Source organism: Engraulis encrasicolus, chromosome 17 (assembly GCF_034702125.1).
Source record: "Engraulis encrasicolus isolate BLACKSEA-1 chromosome 17, IST_EnEncr_1.0, whole genome shotgun sequence".
In the NCBI taxonomy this organism is placed as follows: Eukaryota; Metazoa; Chordata; class Actinopteri; order Clupeiformes; family Engraulidae; genus Engraulis; species Engraulis encrasicolus.
In genome coordinates, this window is record NC_085873.1 from 5,073,958 (window position 1) to 5,093,957 (window position 20,000).

Below are 20,000 nucleotides of genomic sequence, written 5' to 3' on the forward strand. Positions count from 1 at the left end.
CATTTGATTGTGTTTTATTTTGTACCATAGACTTGCATTGCTATGCCTAATGTGGCTATGCTGTTAAACGGGGCAATGCAAAAACATAGACGAAAATTATATGCACATTCATAAATAATGCTTGGAAATACTGCAAATATGTGAAAATCAAAAAAGGGTGGTCTGTTCCTTTAAGACCACCATTTATTAATCACCATTATTATGAACAAAATGTTTTCAGTAGGCTACTATGGCCGTATCTTTTCAGTGTGTTTTTAAAGTGTGTTGAATAGCCTATCTTTACAAAGCAATGCAGCACTGATAGTATGCAGAGATAATTTCAGTCATACACAAGTCATAAACAACTGAAACAATTTCAAAATGATAAACATTTGGTATATAAAAGGCACATAGGCCCTATTTCTAAAATATGATGAAGCATTATCATGCCTTCAGTGGTATAGGCTACAAATTAAAAAGGGCTCAGAAATTCACCATTTGTTATGGGTAAATAGTAGGCTACTGAGAGAGAGAGAGAGAGAGAGAGAGAGAGAGAGAGAGAGAGAGAGAGAGAGGAGAGAGAGAGAGAGAGAGAGAGAGAGAGAGAGAGAGAGAGAGAGAGAGAGAGAGAGAGAGACAGAGAGAGAGAGAGAGAGAGCAATGAGAGAACTCATTGGATTGGTTAACACCCCTGTTAAGTGTGACTTCTTCTATGAAGGTTTTTTTTTTTCAGCTCTCTGGGACAGTAGCACAGCAAAGGCTTTCTATTGTGAGTTTGGCCAATCGTTTTGTCCACAACTGAAGCAAGAAACAGCACAAATTGAAGTGAATTCCATACATGTCAACAACTAACATTTCCCTTACACGCGGCACGCGATGTAAACGCAGTTAGCGATGATGCATGCGACTAGCGATTTGGACGAAGATCCTCGCATATCGGCGTGTCATAACGCATCGTTGCGCACATGTTCTGTTACTCACCCGATGTTACACGTGTGCACACATGAATCAACTGTAATACCCTTACGGTCACTTCCTAATGCTTTCCCCTCAGTTACCGTGGGACTACTTATCTAACCAATACAGAGTCTATAGGATGTATTTACTCCAGGAGGAAAATGCGAAGGAAATTCAAAATCGTAATTCAAATCGTTTTAACCCTTTAATGCATAAGCCATTGGACTCACACTAACGCATAACATGGGTCTAAATAGACCCGCATTCATTTCCAATGTATTTCTGAGCATTAATCATGTATTCTCTCACACAACTTCTAAAACCAATACATTTTATCCCATAATTCTTCTGAAAGCAGGGTTCGAATTACAAATTTGACCCTAAGGGAGCCCCTGTTAAAAAAAAAAAAAAAAAAAGCAAACCCTTCAGCATGTGTAGTGGGGATACGATACGCAATTCATTACGTCATCGATTTGCTTGCCATCGCTCAACATCCCTGACACAGAGAATAGGACTAGCTCGTAGCGGGAGTAGCATCCAACTGCAGTTTGCAGAAGTGGGCAGGTCTAGATCTCTGAGATCTCGCCCCTCCCATTTTGGATCTCGCCCCTCCTATTTCTCCTATTATGGTAGTCTGTACAGTCCCACGCCATCCCGACGTCACCCTATTTGAGAATTTGCGCCAAATGTCTTCTCCGGCGAATGCATAGTAGCCTACACTGTATTCTATGCACACAGTTTGTATCGTGTCTCGTCGTTTGGAGGGCTAAATAAGTAGGCCTAAGGGATAACGGCCGACGAGGTGACCGGTTATACGAAATTAATGGCGAGGCGGCGGCTTTGAACTTTGGCGACGCGCTCAGCGCGGAGAGAAAGTTGCCTCCGCCAAGCCATTATAACCGGTCGACCTCGAAGGCCGTTATCCCGCTTATCTGCCGTTATGGTAGGGTACTTTTTTAAATCTATTATTGTCGGTAAAGTTGTAGGAACCATGTTCTATCAAGATAGAATATTGCTGTGCTGGCGTCCAACTTGACGCGCGTTTGGTAGCCGACGCTGTGATTATTTAATTTTCCTTTGGCCCTATAGGCCTACTACGTTGGGATAGAAGTTTAAAAACAAAAACGTGCGAAGCATTTCTATGCTGAATCGACATGTGTCGCATCACGCGTCTATTTCCCCCTGCTGATCATCACAGGCTAGCCACCTGTCAACTTCGTGCGTAAAAGAGAGAGAGAGATAGAGAAAGAGAGAGAGATTACCCACGCTAGGGTAATTTGTAATAACTCTCCCCTTTCCCCTTTCACACGTGTTCCTTCCCCACAAGAGGAGAGTAGCCCAATTTAAAAAAGGGATGTTTTCGGATCAATAACAAAGGGAAGGCAGCGGGAAATAGCCTACATTTTAAAAACCATGGGAGTGGAGCAGATGACGAGGTGACTCGTTTCGATACAATTGATGGCGAGGCAGATGCTTAGAATTTCGGTACAGGGTATTTTTGTCATCTATTGCTAGGCCTATCTGTAAATTTGTAACCTATGAATTATGCCAACTGCAGAATAATGTATGCGCACGTATAGGCTAATCGGGCGTGCCTCTATATCATATGCATGTAGGCTAGTAGAACTTTCAGGGCGACAGACTTGACAACCAAATGCATGAGTGTTTATTTCCATTTACATAGAATAATTTGTCCTTGACCTTACTTTCTCTTTCATAGTAAAGGAGAAGGGATTGATCCAATATGAAACGGTCTCTGCAACTGCTTTAGGTTCCATTGATTTAATGATAATGATATGCGCTGTTAGACAGTTAAAAACAAAAGGTTAATGCTAAATGTGTCATGTGTCAGGGTGTCAGTTTGGAAGCGGGGCAGATGCACGAAGGATACCAAAGGCTACTGCAATGGCCTGCTCAGAGTCCAGTCCCCAATCCTAAAGAGATTGTGGCGACAACATCCAGGCTTTGGGACTTTGAAGAATGTGCTCATGCTTTCGTTTTCAATGATGGGTACCTATGTTTAATTTCGAGCGGATCACACATGGAATAATTCGCCACTGCACAGGCGTTTTACTGCACTTTTCTTGTACCCATCTTTCGATTTTTAGAAACTGGCACCACATATCTGGTCTTCAAACTAAGATACTAAGAAGATACACTTAATAATTATTCAAATTAGACCCATGCGTTAACAAATAGGCCTACTACATGTAGCTGTCCCTCGGGATTAATAAATTATACTAAACAGGCTCGCGTGCTGTTCATCACGAGGTTCACTCAAAGCTCCCAGCTCGTGTTTCCTACACTCACCAAACCATTAGGCCTATAGGCCTACATTAGTGGAGTAGAGAGAATGGATCTACGATTTTATTTGTGAAAACTCTGCGTCTTTGCTCTGCACGGTGCAGTGACTTCCCTTTCTTCCCGTGTAGAAGTTTAGCGCTGAATGACAAGGGGGAGGCAGTCGATGTGCTCAGGGGGGAGGAGGGAGATGTGCTCAGGGGGAGGAGGGAGATGTGATCCTGACCTGCCCCCCGCCCTGCACACTGCAGTTGAACATACTTGCGTAGAGGGAGATAGATAATGGCCCGCGCACACACACACACACACACGCCAAGATGTCAGGGGTCCCTTGCTGGTGCACATCTCTTGGAGGGGCATGGGTAAACAACAGGGGGGACAACAACCATAAAAACACTGTTGGCAGTGCAACACACATCCACGAAAAGAGGTCGATGGCGCACCATGCATGTCCGGTCCAAAACACATTTGGTGTTACCTCAAAGCGTAAAATGAAACGTCATCACTTTACACAGCAGGGCAGGCTACTAGCAAAGTGTGCACACAGACGCGCGACAGACCAATCCAGACACCCACTAAAACAAACCATCCTACTGCTGCGTTTTGTTGCCAAAATCACTGTATGTAATGAATAGTTTACAATAGTACATGAACAGTAGGGCGACCACCAGTCATCCAATAAGACTTAGTTGCTGGTAAGCTTACGTCTGAAATGTGAAAAACACTATTTTGTAACCGATCAATCTTCAAGCACCACCCAACTCTTCCTTCATCGTGAAGATGTACACAGCACTCCCCTGTCGTTTAGGCATGATATCTGTATTGAAATACCATTTAGAGAGCATTGCCAAACTCTCCTTAAAGACAAGTAAAAGCAAAACGTGACGAGCAGGGGCACAGATTTTAAAGCGCACGAAATTTGAAAAGAGAAATTAACTATTACACCCGAGTCCGTCTACACAGCGCACCAAACCCATCCTTTAGCCGAACCAAAAGAATGAAGTTAGCAACAATCGCACCGGGCAAGCAGACCCAAGTCAGCATGTCGCGGAATGCAAAATTAATAACCAAATTCCCTTACCTTAGAACGCTGTCGTGATCTCGGGTCTGCCGCAATTATTCCATATAAATCCAGAGGTGAACACACGCAACACAGCTAGCAAGCTGGATAAGTTATGTGCTAACATTGATTTTGGCAAGTTCCAAAGTTCCGTTTCAGTGAGTACGCGCATAGCGGTGTGGTGGTGAAGTACAGCCATACCTCGCGGTTTAATAAACACGTTCAATAGGCGGCCTACGGTTGAATGCATGGTGATCGGAAAATGAAACATTTTTATTTATATGGAGATATTTATATTTAATATGGATATTTAGGGCTGTTTTCCTTATTAAGGTAGTATAAATGACACATTGAAGACATAGACAGAAAATCAAGTTTTTCCTCTTTCATGGGAGCCTGAGGGAAAGGGAGCTCAGCTCCCTTTGGCTCCCCCGTAATTCGAACACTGTCTGAAAGTAATTACATAGGTGGTCCTTAATTCAAAAAAAGTATTTTTTAAAATGTTCTTATATTTTTATTTTACAAATAAACATGAATTTGGAATTAAATCACTAATTTCTAGACGTGGACCGAAAATGGCCCGCATTCATTTCTAATGGAAGTCTAAATCTTTCACTATAATAACTTGCACAATTAATGTATTTTAATAGCTAATGAATTAAAAGTTGTAATTTAGGCTGTTTTTAATGCACAAAATGGGTGTTATTTTTTGTGTCTTATATAAATAAACACACAAATAATTTCCCCCATTATTGCAGACATAGCCTAAGTCTGAAGTGTTTCACGTTAGGAACTAAAATATATTTAAAAGGATTCCAGTCAGGAACAAATAAACTGTTTTTGACCACTGTTGACCATTGGATTTAAGCATTCCAAGTCATGCATATTTGTGTAATAAGAGACGGTGTGATCGGAGGAGCCCAATAGCCTATATCAGGGCATAATTAATGTGCATAATTATTAGGCAACTTTGCTTTCCTATGGGAAAATATGCCACAAAAGACATCTAACAAACTCCAAAAATACTATAAACAATGTTGATGTCTTCCAGAGGGGTGTGGCTGTCTTGAAATATTGGTCACATCTGTCTAAAGCACTGTTACAAAGCCATCAGTGTCACATGACATGAGCTCACAAAGTCACTACCAGATTTAGAAGAATTGAAGATGAAACTACCACAAAAGTATTACCTGCAGTGCTGTTATATTCCAGAACTGAAACCTACATTGAGTGTCCACAAGAACATTGTATTCAGCACTCAGAGACATGGCCAAGGTAAAACAGGCTGAAACCTGAAGACCACTCAACAAGAAACTTAAGTCAAGACTGGGTCAAGAAATGTCTTTAGACAGTTTTTTCAATTGTTTTATGAACTATTGAAGGTGACTGTTAATGGACCAGGTAGATGAGTCTATGGCTAGATCAGCAATGTGCACACTTACATGAGTTCCTGAGTTCCACTCAAATGCCAGCAAAGTACAGCATAAATACCATGGTCTTCAAAATATGCAAATGTCTTCCTCTCAATGATCCAGCCATGGGCTCATCCACCCTGTCTGTCAAGAGTCACTTTCCCAAGTCCATATAGGCCTAACTTTGACACAGTCTTGACTAAATTAACTTGTCTAGTGTCATCCCTTCTTATCTTGGCCATATCTCTGAGTGCTCAACGCCCTGTTCTTCTGGACACTTGGTTTCTGTTGTGTAATATTATAGGACTGAAGGGTAATACTTTTTTGTAGCTCCGCCTTAAATTCTTCTCAATGTTTGGCAGTGACATTTCTTACGAGACTGATGACTTTGTAATGATGCATTTCATAATTCTGTGGTAAAGTGACCAACGTCTTGCCAATTTCACGACAGCCATATCCCTCTAGAAGACTTCAAAATTGTTAATCAACTTTTCAGAGTTTGTTAGATCTATTTTGTGGCCCATTTTCCAAGAAGACAACAAAGTTGCCTAATAATTATGCACACCTGATATAAGGTGTTGGGCACCTTCGACCACAGCCCCATATTTTTATACAAATATGCATGGCCTGGAATGCTTAAATCCGATAGGTTTTCAAGTTCATATAGATTCCTGTTGGAAAATAAGCATAAAAAAGACAATATGGTCAAAAAACATGTTTGCCTAATAATTCTGTATATAAAAAATGAATGCGGATCATTTTTGACCCATGTGTGTAAATATCATATAATTGTATAAAAAGATGTCTATTTCAAAGAATAATCATAAAGTATTTGAATTAAGTATTAATGTTGGGAGTTAATACTCCATAAATGTCAAAAAGTTGAATTTTTAGTAAAAGAATCAAAATCCTTTTTCAATATGGCTAAGAGACATTAAGCTTGTGATGAAATTACATAGGAAATGAATGCGGGTCTATTTAGACCCATGTGTCTAAATATCATATAGTTATATAAAATGACTTCTATATCAAAGAATAACCATAAAGTATTTAAAATAAGTATTGATGTTGGGAGTTAATACTCCATAAATGATAAAAAGTTGGACTTTTAGTAAAATAATCAAAATCCTTTTTCAATATGGCTAAGAGACATTAAGCTTGTGATGAAATTACATAGGAAATGAATGCGGGTCTATTTAGACCCATGTTATGCGTTAAAGGGGTAGTAACCAAAAAAGTGTTTTCACGCAAAAAGTTATGATGCATAAAAATAAATTAAGTCATCTAAGGGACAAAAACAAGTCAATTGAGGAATTCATGGAGTGCTGAGTAAGAAAATTGTATTCTTACAAAGATATAGAAATTTTAAACGCCGGGTCTATTTAGACCCATGTTATGCATTAAAGGGTTAACAAAAACGGATATCGTTAAAAAAAAAAAAAAGTAATTTTTTTTTTTTTTTTACATTTTCGTAAACTATGGCGGCCAAATTTAAACTATGGCGGGCCGCCATAGTTTCCTCAATGTATGGGAAACACTGGTCTACTCTTCTCTTCTCTTCTCTTCTCTTCTCTTCTCTTCTCTTCTCTTCTCTTCTCTTCTCTTCTCTGCTCTTCTCTTCTCTTCTCTTCTCTTCTCTTCTTCTCTCGTGTTCCCACCTCTGAGCTCCCTCCTGTCTCACTTACTTTGTCTGACTTAACATCACTAGGCTAATAGGCTAAACCACCATCTCTCTCTCTCTCTCTCTCTCTCTCTCTCTCTATCTCTCTCTCTCTCTCTCTCTCTGCTTTGTACTCTGCAGCTTGTCCTTCTCTTCTCTTCTCTTCTCTTCTCTTCTCTTCTCTTCTCTTCTCTTCTCTTCTCGTCTCGTCTCGTCTCTTCTCTTCTCTTCTCTTCTCGTCTCTTCTCGTCTCTTCTCTTCTCTTCTCTTCTCTTCTCTTCTCTTCTCTTCTCTTCTCTTCTCTTCTCTTCTCTTCTCTTCTCTTCTCTTCTCTTCTCTTCTGCATTATGACAGCCAGTCGGTCTGTTTCCATTCCTGTTCAGTCTTTGCACATATTTCACACTGTTGCGTGAGCAAGCTAATAACATAGTGGATTCATTCACTCTACTGTCTTTTCACACAGGAAGTTGTAATCCGACAGGTGTGTAGTCGTCGATCACAGATGCTATCCTTTTCCCATCTCTTTCATGTTCAAGACTCAATTTATTTCAGGCCCATCTCTCTCTCTCTCCCTCTCTCTCTCTCTCTCTCTCTCTCTCTCTCTCTCTCTCTCTCTCTCTCTCTCTCTCTCTCTCTCTCTCTCTCTCTCTCTCTGTCTGTCTCTTGTATTTTTCAATTTCTCATGCAATTTCTTATTTATAGCATTTCCCCCCCCTTTTGTCTTTTGTTTAGCATGCCTTTCCCTTCAGCCACATGGTACATATACGTACAAATAATAAAAACTATTACATATTTTTGGTCAGAGTAAACAGTCCAACTGAAATGTGTTTTTTCTTTGCTTTCATGTAAGGATGTTGGCATGTGTTTTTGCTGATATTCAATACAGTCCATCAGTTGACACTAATCTACTGCAAGAAGTCAATTAGTCAATCAGTCAGTGAGTCAGTCAGTGAGTAAGTCAGTCGGGTGGTCAGTCAATACTGTATGTCAATCACTTCCGATACTGTATATGAAACCAGGGCCGCTGACAGCTTTTTGCGGCCTAGGACAAAGTCATCTGAAAGGGCCCCCTATCCAATACATACAATGTAATGGGGACCGAATTCTGGGCCCCCTATCTCCCTGGACCTGGGACAACATACCCCTTTGCCGCCCCTGTCGGCTGGCCTGTATGAAACCAAACAGTCAGTCAATCAGTGCTGATATATGAAGCCAATTTTCCCCCGCTATTTTGTCCGTGTCAGTGTTGTCTATTTGCTGCATGATTTCAGTCAGTTAGTCAGTTAGTGTGCGAGTAAGTCAGTCCATCAGTATTTGTCAATCGCTTAATCAGTAATGATTAGTGCCATTATACTGCATGAAGTGAAATACGTTTCCTTGTTTTGTCCTCCTCTTCTCTAGAGGGAGCTGGTGTACACTTCTCGAGACTCCTCCCCGACGCGCCGCCTCAACCAGCTGCCGTCCCAATCGCCCCCTTCGGGCTCCCCATCACGCTCCCACGCTCGCCTCTCCTACGCCGGAGCAGGTGGTGGTGGCGGCGGTGGCGGACGCCCATCCTCCTACGCCGGCCCATCTCCCCAGCAGCACCAAGCCCAGTCGCAACACTACCCTGGCCACCCGGGCCACCACCCCCACCCGGCGCACCACTCGGGCGGGCACACCCCACAGCAGACCCCCTCGCACGCGCACCACCCCCACCCACACCAACACCAACACCCCCACGCGGGCTTCGGACCCTCCCCCAGCGCCATCTTGGAGCGGCGGGACGTCAAGCCGGACGAGGAACCGTCGTCGTCCAAGAGCGTGGTGCTGCTACGGGGAGGTGGGGGGCCAGGAGACCCCAGGGCCGAGAGCATATACGCCGACCCCTACGCCCTGGTGGCCGAGAACCGCCTTAGCATGGCCTCACCACAGGTAAGTAGATTTAGTATTGTAAACGACTTACGTAAGTTATTACCCAGAGTGAAATGCTATTTAGGAATTGGTAGTACATAGGATGAGTGGCCGTTAAAATCTTGCAAGGTTTTTAATGGTGTCACTTATATGTTTGAACTCACAGAGTTATACATGTGTTTGGTAACACTTTATTTTAGGGTTACTGTTATGTTCACATTAATATGGGAACTACTTTTAGTTATTTTACAGTGACTACTTTATGTTATGCGCATTGATACTTAACCTACAGTTGACCTAGAGTAATAACACCTTTATTAATAGAGTAGTGAAATGCCAAGCAATGACTGTGCATTGTAATGATTCTTCCAATACCTCGATAAAGGCAACGTTAGCTTTACTTCGGTGTTCGAGTGAATTATGTATGTTGTGAAAGTGACAAACACAACAGTTACATCTATTAGAGAAGTGTCAAATGAGGTCACTGGTGACCCCGTAGACCTCAGGGAGTTAGTTCAATTCAATTTAATTCAATTCAGTTCAATTTCACCGGTGTGTAGCTGAAATACGTTTTACATAGATGGGCCTCAGGGAGATCTTTTTGCAGTGCTAAACACAAATTTTCCACCACTTCTGAAGTTCCAAACAACATCACACTTACGTTGTAATAAGTAAGAGTGTCCCTAAAGGCAAACCAAAGTGTCTCAAACTGTAAGTCTTAATTAAACGTCTACCTTTAAACCTTGTGGCTCTTTCCTTATAATGTCTTCTTCTCCTGTTCATAGGCGCTCGCTGCCCTCCGGGACCCTTTGCTCCGTCGCGGCTCCGTGCGCTCCCTCACCTCCTACTCGGCCGCGGCGCTCCAGGCGGAGCTCGAGGGCGCCCTCTACAGGCCCGGGGGAGTAGGTCTGTTTCACTTTTTGTACTTTTACTTGGATTTTGTGTTTGTGATGTATGGGTGTATTTTCTGCACGTGTTGTCATGTTGTATTGCTTGTTTTGTTGTTCTTTATTTTACAATACCTGCGTCAGGACAATGGATAATATTTTTTTACTTATGCATTGATTAATGTGCATTGTCCATAAAGGTTGGGGCAGGCTTCACCCAGACAGGTTTTTCTCACACTGAGGAAGGCAGAACGCTGAAACGTGTATGTGTAATAAATGTGTATGTGTAATAAAAAAGTTGATGCATGGTGTGACCTCTTCTTACTTTTCAGTTAGTGTGCATTGTCCTAATCAAATAAATGGAATGAATGAATGAGTAGGAGGAGGAAGTCCCGCAGCAGCCGCAGCAGCCTCAGCCATGGCAGCCGCCGGGCTGTATGCAGACCCCTACGCCACGATGGGCTTCCGGAGACTTCCACCGGCCTCGCCACAGAAGATCCCCGATGGCAGGGGCGACCCATACGCGGCCGGGCAGCCGGGAAGGGGGTCCCCCGGGAGGCAGGTGAGGGAATGGGTGGATGTCAAACTAGTTCATCCCGTCCTTTCAGGGTTGGGCCTAGGGCTGGGCCAACTGGACAATTTTTCTGGGGTGCGTTTCTCGACAGCATTGTTGGTAACTCAGCAGTACGACTTTCCATTGACAACCCACTTACTAGTCATATGTGATATAGTTTATCTATCACAAGCGTAGACCAATCAAGAAGTATGAAAATGCATTAGTTCACTATCTGAAATTTGGATTATTTATGTATGCATACATCTTCATTCACGCTGGAGAACAGACTTCTCATGATCGTGCGGCTCTCGCAGGAGAGTGGCTGTCCACGCGGTGGACCGATCGTCAAAGTGCCTCACGGCATCCGCGTAGACCACTACATTCGACAAGCTGAGATAGTTGGAGTATGTGGTGTATTGGGGCAAAATCGCTGGCCGTGGTACTGAAGTAATGCCACGGTCGAGAAATGTCTGTGCGGTAGACATTCTCGAGCTTGGGAGTACTGGGCGCCACTGAGAGCACAGGCATCATCTGCATCCAGCCGTCCGCAGATATATGCGAGGTCTGAGTGGACACCCCCCCGGCTGATGATGGTCAGAGACAGCGCTTAATTTGTCAAGCGGGAGGTCCCGGAGCGCAGAGGATGGGGGGGGGGGTGGTGGGGGGGGGGGGGGGTTCTGTGATGTCTTTCCCTGATGTTCCATCGAAAGTTCCGGAGCTCTCGTCTGAGGTTCCAGAGCTAGCTTCCCCTTGCTCCCCCTCAAATTAAGCACTGGTCAGAGAGCAATGGAGTAAAGTGAACTGGAGAGGAAGTTAGGGCAGGACTCGATGAATCGACCAAACAGCAATGGAAGGGAGGTAAAAGTGAAGGCGGTGGGTGCAAGTGAGAAAGCAAACTTCTCTCTGGAGACAGGTGTGCAGAGAATAATTGCTGTGTAGTTCATTAAGGAGCGTTCCAAATTTCAGTGCATTGATATTACACCGAAGGATGTTCAGGTGGGTAATCCAGTTAATTGATCAATCAGTCTGTCAGTCAGTCAATCAGCGAGTTACTCAGTTTGTCAGTCAGTGTCAATGCAGTCAAGCTGTACACTGATACCTATATAGCACCATGGACTTCCGGAAGTTTCTGCCAGCCTCGCTGCAGAAGATCTCCAACGGCAGGGGAGACCCACTCATGGGGTCCCCTGAGAGGCAGGTGAGGGAAGAGTGGAAGTTAAGCTGTCCTAAAGAATAGGTTGGGAGGAACTAGTTTGACTTGTACACAAAATGTGGTGAGGCAGGACCCCTATAGGGTTGGGCCTACCGATCAGAGCGCAATGGAACAAGTGCTACTGACGATGAGAGAGAGAGAGAGAGAGGGAGAGAGAGAGAGAGGGAGAGAGAGAGAGAGAGAGAGAGAGAGAGAGAGAGAGAGAGAGAGAGAGAGAGAGAGAGAGAGAGAGAGAGAGAGAGAGAGAGAGAGAGAGAGAGAGAGAGAGAGAGAGAGAGAGAGAGGGAGAGAGAGAGGCCAACCGAGATGGGCTGACCTGGGTAGAATCTGTGATTTCTTCTCCATGATTTCTTCTTTATTATTTAATTTGATCCTATTTCCTTTCTCCATTTTTTTCAGTGATGGATACCTAGTATAGGGTCGGGCCAACTGGACAATTGTCCTGGGTGATGTCTGTAGTGGGGGAAAGAGGAGACAATGGGTCGAAGTCAAACTAGCCAATCCCATCCTTTCCTGTTTGAGTGTGGCCTCTTGCCTTGGTGGCGCCACGCTTCTAAGCAGGAAACAATTAAGTTCCCCAGTGTCAACCTAGACAGAGACACTTCTTCGGAGCTTTCCCCCCATTCAACATCCAGTAACACTTCAGAATAACTACCTATTTACAGCTTTATAAACATTCAATTAACATTTAATAATAATTTATATTTAACAAAGTATTTCCGAATGTTTGTAAATGAGTAATAACCAAACTATGACTGCACAGTGGCGTGGGAATCAACTTCTACTGTGTGAGTTTTATGTGGTTTCATGCCTTCTGGTCTTTGGAGGAGAAACTTCAAGGACCCATGTGACTGCGTTGTGTCTGCTGTGTTAACATAGAATTTCTTGCCCATTTATAAACATTTGTAAACATTTTGTTGATAATTAGTTAATTATTTATAAAGTGTTAATAAAGCTGTGAATAGATAGTTATTGTAAAGTGTTACCCAACATCCCCATTTCAAATGAGACTATGACCTTTGTGAAACTCATTGAACTTCCTGAACAAATTAACTTGCCTTGCCTTGCTAGGTCTTCCGGCAAGACGGGACTGTGTTCGTGGAGAGCCCCAAGTCGAGATCGGGAGGAGGGGGAGGGGGCCCCGGTCCTGATCAGCTGTGCGTGCTCGGTGGGGAGCAGGGGGGGTCGGGATACAACTCACCGCTGCCTGGTAACGATCCCGAAACCAGGTGAGAGCTGTGAGATATGTCTATACTGTATATGCATGTGTCTAGTATGTCTTATTATGTGTGTGCAGATGTGTTTGTGTGTTCAGAATATGTGTGTGTGTTGGTGTGTGATTGTGTAGGGGTATGTTTCTGTATGTGCCAGTGTGTCTATCTGTGCGTGTCTGTTATAACTAAGCATAAAAGCAGTGTGTATCCATTCGCATATATTTTTGCAATGTCAAGACTTTTGTTCACTTTTATTGTGTGTTTGGTAATACTTTCCTTGATGCGGGTGTCATATGTATGACATGCCAGAGTCATAACAGTGCTGTGACGCAGTCTGGGACGTGCCATAGACATATATGAAACGTTCTCAATGTCATAATCATTTTATTACTGTTGCCATTAAATGACATTCGGTTGCGGCAAAGACAGCCAAAACAATGTCATCCATGACTGTGACATGACACTGTTTTGACACTCATATGACACTGCCATGTCATACATACGACGCTGGCATCAAGTTAAGTGTTACCGTGTATTTTTTACGTCTCCTAGGGAACGGATGGAAGCCATGGAGAAGCAGATTGCCAGCCTGACCGGTCTGGTCCAGAGCGTGCTCACAAGAGGACCCGACAGCCCGTAGGAAAACTACATTACCCATACTCCTTTGCACCACACACTCCACACAGCCTTTTTCCTCTTTTATACTGAGATGCTGGAGTAGTGCCAAAAACGCTGGAAGATAAATGTTGTTGTTGTCCTTGACTGTTCTGTGTGTGTGTGTGTGTGTGTGTGTGTGTGTGTGTGTGTGTGTGTGTGTGTGTGTGTGTGTGTGTGTGTGTGTGTGTGTGTGTGTGTGTGTGTGTGTGTGTGTGTGTGTGTCTGTGTCTGTGTCTGTGTCTGTGTCTGTGTGTGTGTGTTTGGAATGGGATATTCGTGTGAATGCGCATACACACACACACTCTTTCTCTCATTTCAGGGAGAAGGGAGAAACTGCCAGTGACTGCTCCGCCACAGAACGTGAGTATCAACTACGCCGACAGCATTTAACACACACACACACACACACACACACACACACACACACACACACACACACACACACACACACACACACACACACACACACACACACACACACACACACACACACACACACACACACACACACACACACACACACAGATACTTATACACACTCACATAGATACTTACACACACACACATAGATACTTACACACAGAGTCAGACTGACAGAAAGACTCAGATAAACAAAAGCACAAACACATTGGTTACACTTCAAGACCACTTACAGATTTTGTGCTTTTCACGCATTTAGAGATACCAAGCCACCAATTTGACACAAATGCAAATCTCAGAACAACACATTGGAACAAAAGTATTGCCTAGAAGTATGCACCACTCAGGGCTCTGATCAGATTCCTTTGTTTCTGTCTTCTTGAACTTCTCATTTTCTTGCCCACATTTACATGACACTGCTCTTATCCCTGTTGACAAATTGTCACTCACTTGAGGATCTATTCTGAGTCTGTGATTTCTCTTTCAGTGTTCTTTTACATGGGTCTTTTTAATTTTACATTGAATAGATGCAATTAGTTTCAACGTCTCTCAATCTCTTCACCTTTCTTCCTTTGTTCTTTTCTTGTTCTTTCTTGCGCTCTCCCTCACTCTCTCTTGCTCTCTCTATCATCTCTCCATTTCTCTCTCCCTCCCTCTCTCTCTCATGTGCCTTTCGTGTTTGTCCATGTCTTTCTCTCTTTATCATGCTCTTTGAAGTTTCGAAATGGGTTTCATTGGCATGACAAATAATTACAACTGCGCTATCAAAGGACTTAACAAGCAGGACAAGAGCATTCATTATTCACTCCTGCTGTGTCTACTTCTGTCTCTCTCTCTCTCTCTCTCTCTCTCTCTCTCTCTCTCTCTCTCTCTCTCTCTCTCTCTCTCTCTCTCTCTCTCTCTCTCTCTCTCTCTCTGCATTGTTTCTTGCGCGCTAACAGCGTTGTCCTGCTTTGCTTCTATGTTTACAGCTGGACAGCGGTTTAGACAGAGGAAAGGTATCTGCTCCCTGTCTGTCAGTCTGTCCACCTGTCAGTCTGTCTGTCTGTCTACTGTATATGTCCTGCCTTGACCTTGTCTCATCCCCAGTCCCCATGTCCCCCCCATGTTGGGTCCTGTGTTCAGGGCATGGGGGCTCGTCCGGGTTTCCCCAGGGGAGAGGGGTTGCCTGTGGGGAGGAGAGGGGAGGGCTGGGGAGAGGGCTGGTTGGCTGCCCAAACAGGTCTTACTGTACTGTATACAGTACCTGGCTTTGGGCCAGTGATAATATTGTTTTTGGTCTGTCTGGCTTGTTTTGTGTTCATGAATGGACCACCCGTGTGTCTGTCAAATGGATTCCTGGAATCTCTTGTGTACTATGTGTGAGCATTTTAAGTATGTGTTTGTGTGTGTGTGTGTGCGTGCGTGCGTGCGCGCGTGCGTGAGTATGTGTGTGTGCATATCTCCCGATGTTTAAACATCGCCCTTCTGTTGCTCTGGAGATGAAATGACGATTCATCTCTCTATGTATGTGTGCCTGTGTCTATGTCTGCTTGTGTGTGTGTCTGACGGTGTGTGCGTATGTGTGTACTGTATGTGTGTTCCAGAATGAATTGATTCCCCCTAGGTGTTTGGAATGTTTCCTGTGTATCCCTGGGTGTCCTGTGGTGCATCCTGTGAATGGTGCCTGCCTAACGAGACTTGACTTGTGATTTGCGAGCATCCCTCTTTGTCTGTGTGTCTCTGAGACCAGAGAATCCAACTCTCGATGGATCACTTGTGTCTTTGTGTGTGTGAGCGTCTGTGTGTGTGCCTGCTTCAAAAGAGTGATTTGCGAGCATCCCTCTTTGTTTGTGTGTCTTCAAGAACAGAGAATCCAACTCTCGATGGGTCGCCTAAAGTGTGAGTGTGTGTGTGTGTGTGTGTGTGTGTGTGTGTGTGTGTGTGTGTGTGTGCGCGCACGCGCGTGCGTGTCTGCAGAAAATTGTGATTTCTGTATGAGCGTTCCTGTTTTGTGTGTCCTTGAGATCAGAGAACATTCTAGAAAGAGCACATTGGGAGGCTTGAATGCGTGTGTCCAGTCCTACCCTTAGTGGGCAACTCATATACAGTATATTTAAGTGTGTGTGTGTGCGTGTGTGCGTGTGCGTGTGCGTGTGCGTGTGTGCATGTCTTTGTGTATATGTATGTGGTGTATGTGAGTTTGTGTGTGTGTGAGAGAGAGAGAGAGAGAGAGAGAGAGAGAGAGAGAGAGAGAGAGAGAGAGAGAGAGAGAGAGAGAGAGAGAGAGAGAGAGAGAGAGAGAGAGAGAGAGAGAGAGAGAGAGAGGATGAACGTGTCGAGGAGTGTGTTGCTTTGTGGCATGCGGTGATGCTGCTCTCCAAAGTGTTTGTACAGTTTGCATTCATATGTCTGTCTCTGTGTATTGAGGGTCTGATGCATTCAGATTGCCTCTACAGCTCCTGTCCTTTCATCTGTGAACTGATGGAAAAGCCATATTTAGCTGCCATTCATTTGGGTGGAAATGAAGGCAGTCTTTATACTATATTCTGTGTGTGTGTGTGTGTGTGTGTGTGTGTGTGTGTGTGTGTGTGTGTGTGTGTGTGTGTGTGTGTGTGTGTGTGTGTGTGTGTGTGTGTGTGTGTGTGTGTGTGTGTGTGTGTGTGTGTGTGTGTGTGTGTGTGTGTGTGTCTGCGTGCGTGCGTGCGTGCGTGTGTGCGTGTGTCTGTGTGTGTGTGCGTGCGTGTGTGTGTCTGTGTGTGTGCCTCCGTGCTGTCGTGTACATTGATGTATGGACGACTAGCTTGCCCTTGACACCTAGATTAAGTGTGTGTTCACAGGTGTGTGTGTGTGTGTGTGTGTGTGTGTGTGTGTGTGTGTGTGTGTGTGTGTGTGTGTGTGTGTGTGTGTGTGTGTGTGTGTGTGTGTGTGTGTGTGTGTGTGTGTGTGTGTGTGTGTGTGTGTGTGTGTGTGTACACACTCACAGCTCTGTGAATGATTGTGTAGTTTCTCTCACATCAGCAGCTTGGCAGGCATGCTGATGCTAACAGTCGTTTCCTCAGCTGTGAATCTAAAGGTGATTGGGTTTAGATTGCTGTGGAAATGAAAGACGCTGAATATGGCTCTGTTTTTGTTTACGAGTGTTGCCATAGCAACCTCTGTACATGTACAGTAATAGCCACTCATTTTTATTTTTTTTTACCTCATCCATGCGCATACATTCCATGAGACGTCCAAGGTGGTAACATCTTAGCGCAGGCCCGTTTACTCATCGCTGAAAGGACTCAACAACATCATAATAACATTGCTATGACCAACAGGGCTGCTGACAGGTTTTACAGGGCCCGGGTCTTCTGAAAGGGCCCCCCACCTAATCATGGGGATCCATTCTTGGGCCCCCTCTCTCCCTGACCTCCCAACTGACCCGTTGACAATTGACCCCCCCACCCCTGACGGCTTCCCTGATTACTAAAAATAACAGATTAAGACTTTTTGAGATTCAGATTAAGACCATTTTTGGTGACAATAAGGTTATGACATACTGTAGGCTCTGTGCAAATGGGTTCATCCACGGATGATCAATGGAGATTGCCCAGACCTTGTAAGGACTCTGCATGGTGCAGTCAAATACCCAAATCAGCTGTTCTTACTGCACCACCACCCCACCACTCCCCCCTTTCTTCATTCCAGCAAAGATGTTACAGTCTGTGTCTTTTTGCATATACTGTAAATTACCGTATATATAATTTTAGACAACTCATTTACTGTATACCCTTCTAGTGCTTGAATTGAAATACCATTCAAGTGCAAACTGTACTGTACTGTATGTTTGTCAGTGGCTGTGTGAACGTTAAACTGTTGCCTCTATGTTATTGGTTCTTAATGATTTAAGTTTGAGGATTAATCTTCTTGGTCTCATTATGCTGGTGCAGGGTACAGTCTGTGGTGTTAATATAACACTTGAAGTGGAATTCAACTAACATAGTTTTGGTGTGACCACTGCAAAGTGTAATGTGCACCAGCTAAAGATGCCTGGGAAGCATTTGTTATTAGTTATACAATGATTGATGTGTGTGTGTTTGTTCTTTGAACACATCACAGGAGAAATTCCAAGACTTATTTCCATGCCATTATTTTCTGAGAGTGTCTAATGATGCCTTAGGATCCCTTTGTTGGTTTGTTATGATGTCGAAGAGAGCGGATAGGTTAATCCCATCGGCCTTTGATTAGTCCTGTCTGAGTGATTCGCATCAGCAGGTGGTCAGACTCATTTGGCTGCGCCTTTCTAAGAGCAAAAGAAAACGAACGAAAAGAAGAGGCTGCTTTCACAGATGGGAATGAATCAATTCATCTGTGTGTGTGGGTGTGCGTGAGTGCGTGCGCGTGCGTCTGTGCATGTGTTTGCATGCGTGCGTTCAGTGCAACTTCCTCTGTTGAGGCTTTACTCGTCTAGGAAGGCTTTGTCAGTTAAAAACCACAGTGAAGTTTTTCTGAAGAGTTCATTGCAGTCTGAAGTTATTTTTAGCAGGGTTCAAGTTCACGCCGTGTTCGATTGTTAGCATTGAAGCTGTTTCCGTTTAAACATCCCTACAACAATGTGAAACGTATCACACATACAGTAGCTCAGGGACAAGACGGAATGTTCCAGCAATGCTATCAAGACTGGCGGATGAGCTCAGAATCAAGGCAGCCGTCTATATCTGAATACAATTCTGTTTTTCCTGTTCATTACATAAGTTCTGTATTATTTTTAGCGTATATCCTCTCTACTTTTTTTTGCTTTGCCATTGGTTTTTGTTTTTACTCTTGAAAGAGTTTGTACTGTAACTAATTAGTTGGCTAGAACACACTCACCGGCTAAAATTAATTATGGGATTCCTAAATAACTCCGTAGATCTATATGAAAGCACCACGTATTTTGGTTGCTACGATGCTAAAGGCATTGTCAACATTTTTTAGTTTTTTTTCTTTTTTTAATCACAGACAAGCTGGTTGCAACTTAGTGAATTGAAGGGATGAGGTTTGTTACTGGGTGAGGTATAATTGGTTACAACTTTCAGTGATTTGAATATATGAGGTTTGTAAGGGGATGGGTGAATTAAGTTGTTATCATAGACGCACAGCATGGTTGCCTCTTTAAATGGTGCCACGTGATACAAAAAAGATTTTTTTTAAATCATTTTATCACGGACAGACAGCACAGTTGTTGACCACATTGATGAGCAATTTTCAATGGTGAATTAAAGGGTAAATTAGGTGTGCTTCATGAGGTACATGAGTATTTTACACTGAACATTTAGGAAAACATTGCCACTTATTATTGCCATTCTGGTAGCGAGTCCTTCCTTACTTAACACAGCCTTGTCTTGAGAATTTAAAGGTAAGATGTTTGTAACTGTATGAGGTTTGTGTCTTGGGAGATAACTAAGTTGTAGTTGTTGACCATTGGCAAGGTTCATCGAACTTTGTGTCATTGGACTAAGACACTGTGCTTTGATTGACAGCTCCGACGCCCTCTCACCCGCTAGCCCTGATGCCGCCCCCGCCCACCGGAGCCTCTCAGCCAATCCCGGTCACCCGTCTGCAGATGCAGCAGCACCTGAGTGGCCTGCAGCACAGCACTTCCGAGCTGCGCAAACAGCTGGGCCAGCTGCGCAAGCTGCAGGTACTGTACACTGTACTGTATTCTACTGGGGTGCATTTCTGAAAAGCGTAGCTGCTAACTATGTTAGCTACTTAATTGGTTGCAATGCAATTTCCCATTGGAAACTACAAAAGTTGCTAACTGCTAACAACTACGCTTTCCAGACAT

The 20,000-nt window shown here is 43.8% G+C and overlaps 1 protein-coding gene across 1 annotated transcript in view; it reads left to right on the forward strand.

The window, feature by feature from the left end:
* The window catches only part of LOC134467738 (SRC kinase signaling inhibitor 1-like), a 74,434-nt gene that overhangs the window by 26,539 nt on the left and 27,895 nt on the right, over positions 1 to 20,000 (forward strand). Inside the window, exons 5-11 of the mRNA XM_063221624.1 lie at positions 8,771 to 9,283; positions 10,048 to 10,168; positions 10,530 to 10,711; positions 12,990 to 13,147; positions 13,685 to 13,768; positions 14,109 to 14,149; positions 19,693 to 19,853. Coding sequence (XP_063077694.1) covers positions 8,771 to 9,283; positions 10,048 to 10,168; positions 10,530 to 10,711; positions 12,990 to 13,147; positions 13,685 to 13,768; positions 14,109 to 14,149; positions 19,693 to 19,853 — 1,260 coding nt within the window. The remainder of the gene's footprint in view (positions 1 to 8,770; positions 9,284 to 10,047; positions 10,169 to 10,529; positions 10,712 to 12,989; positions 13,148 to 13,684; positions 13,769 to 14,108; positions 14,150 to 19,692; positions 19,854 to 20,000) is intronic.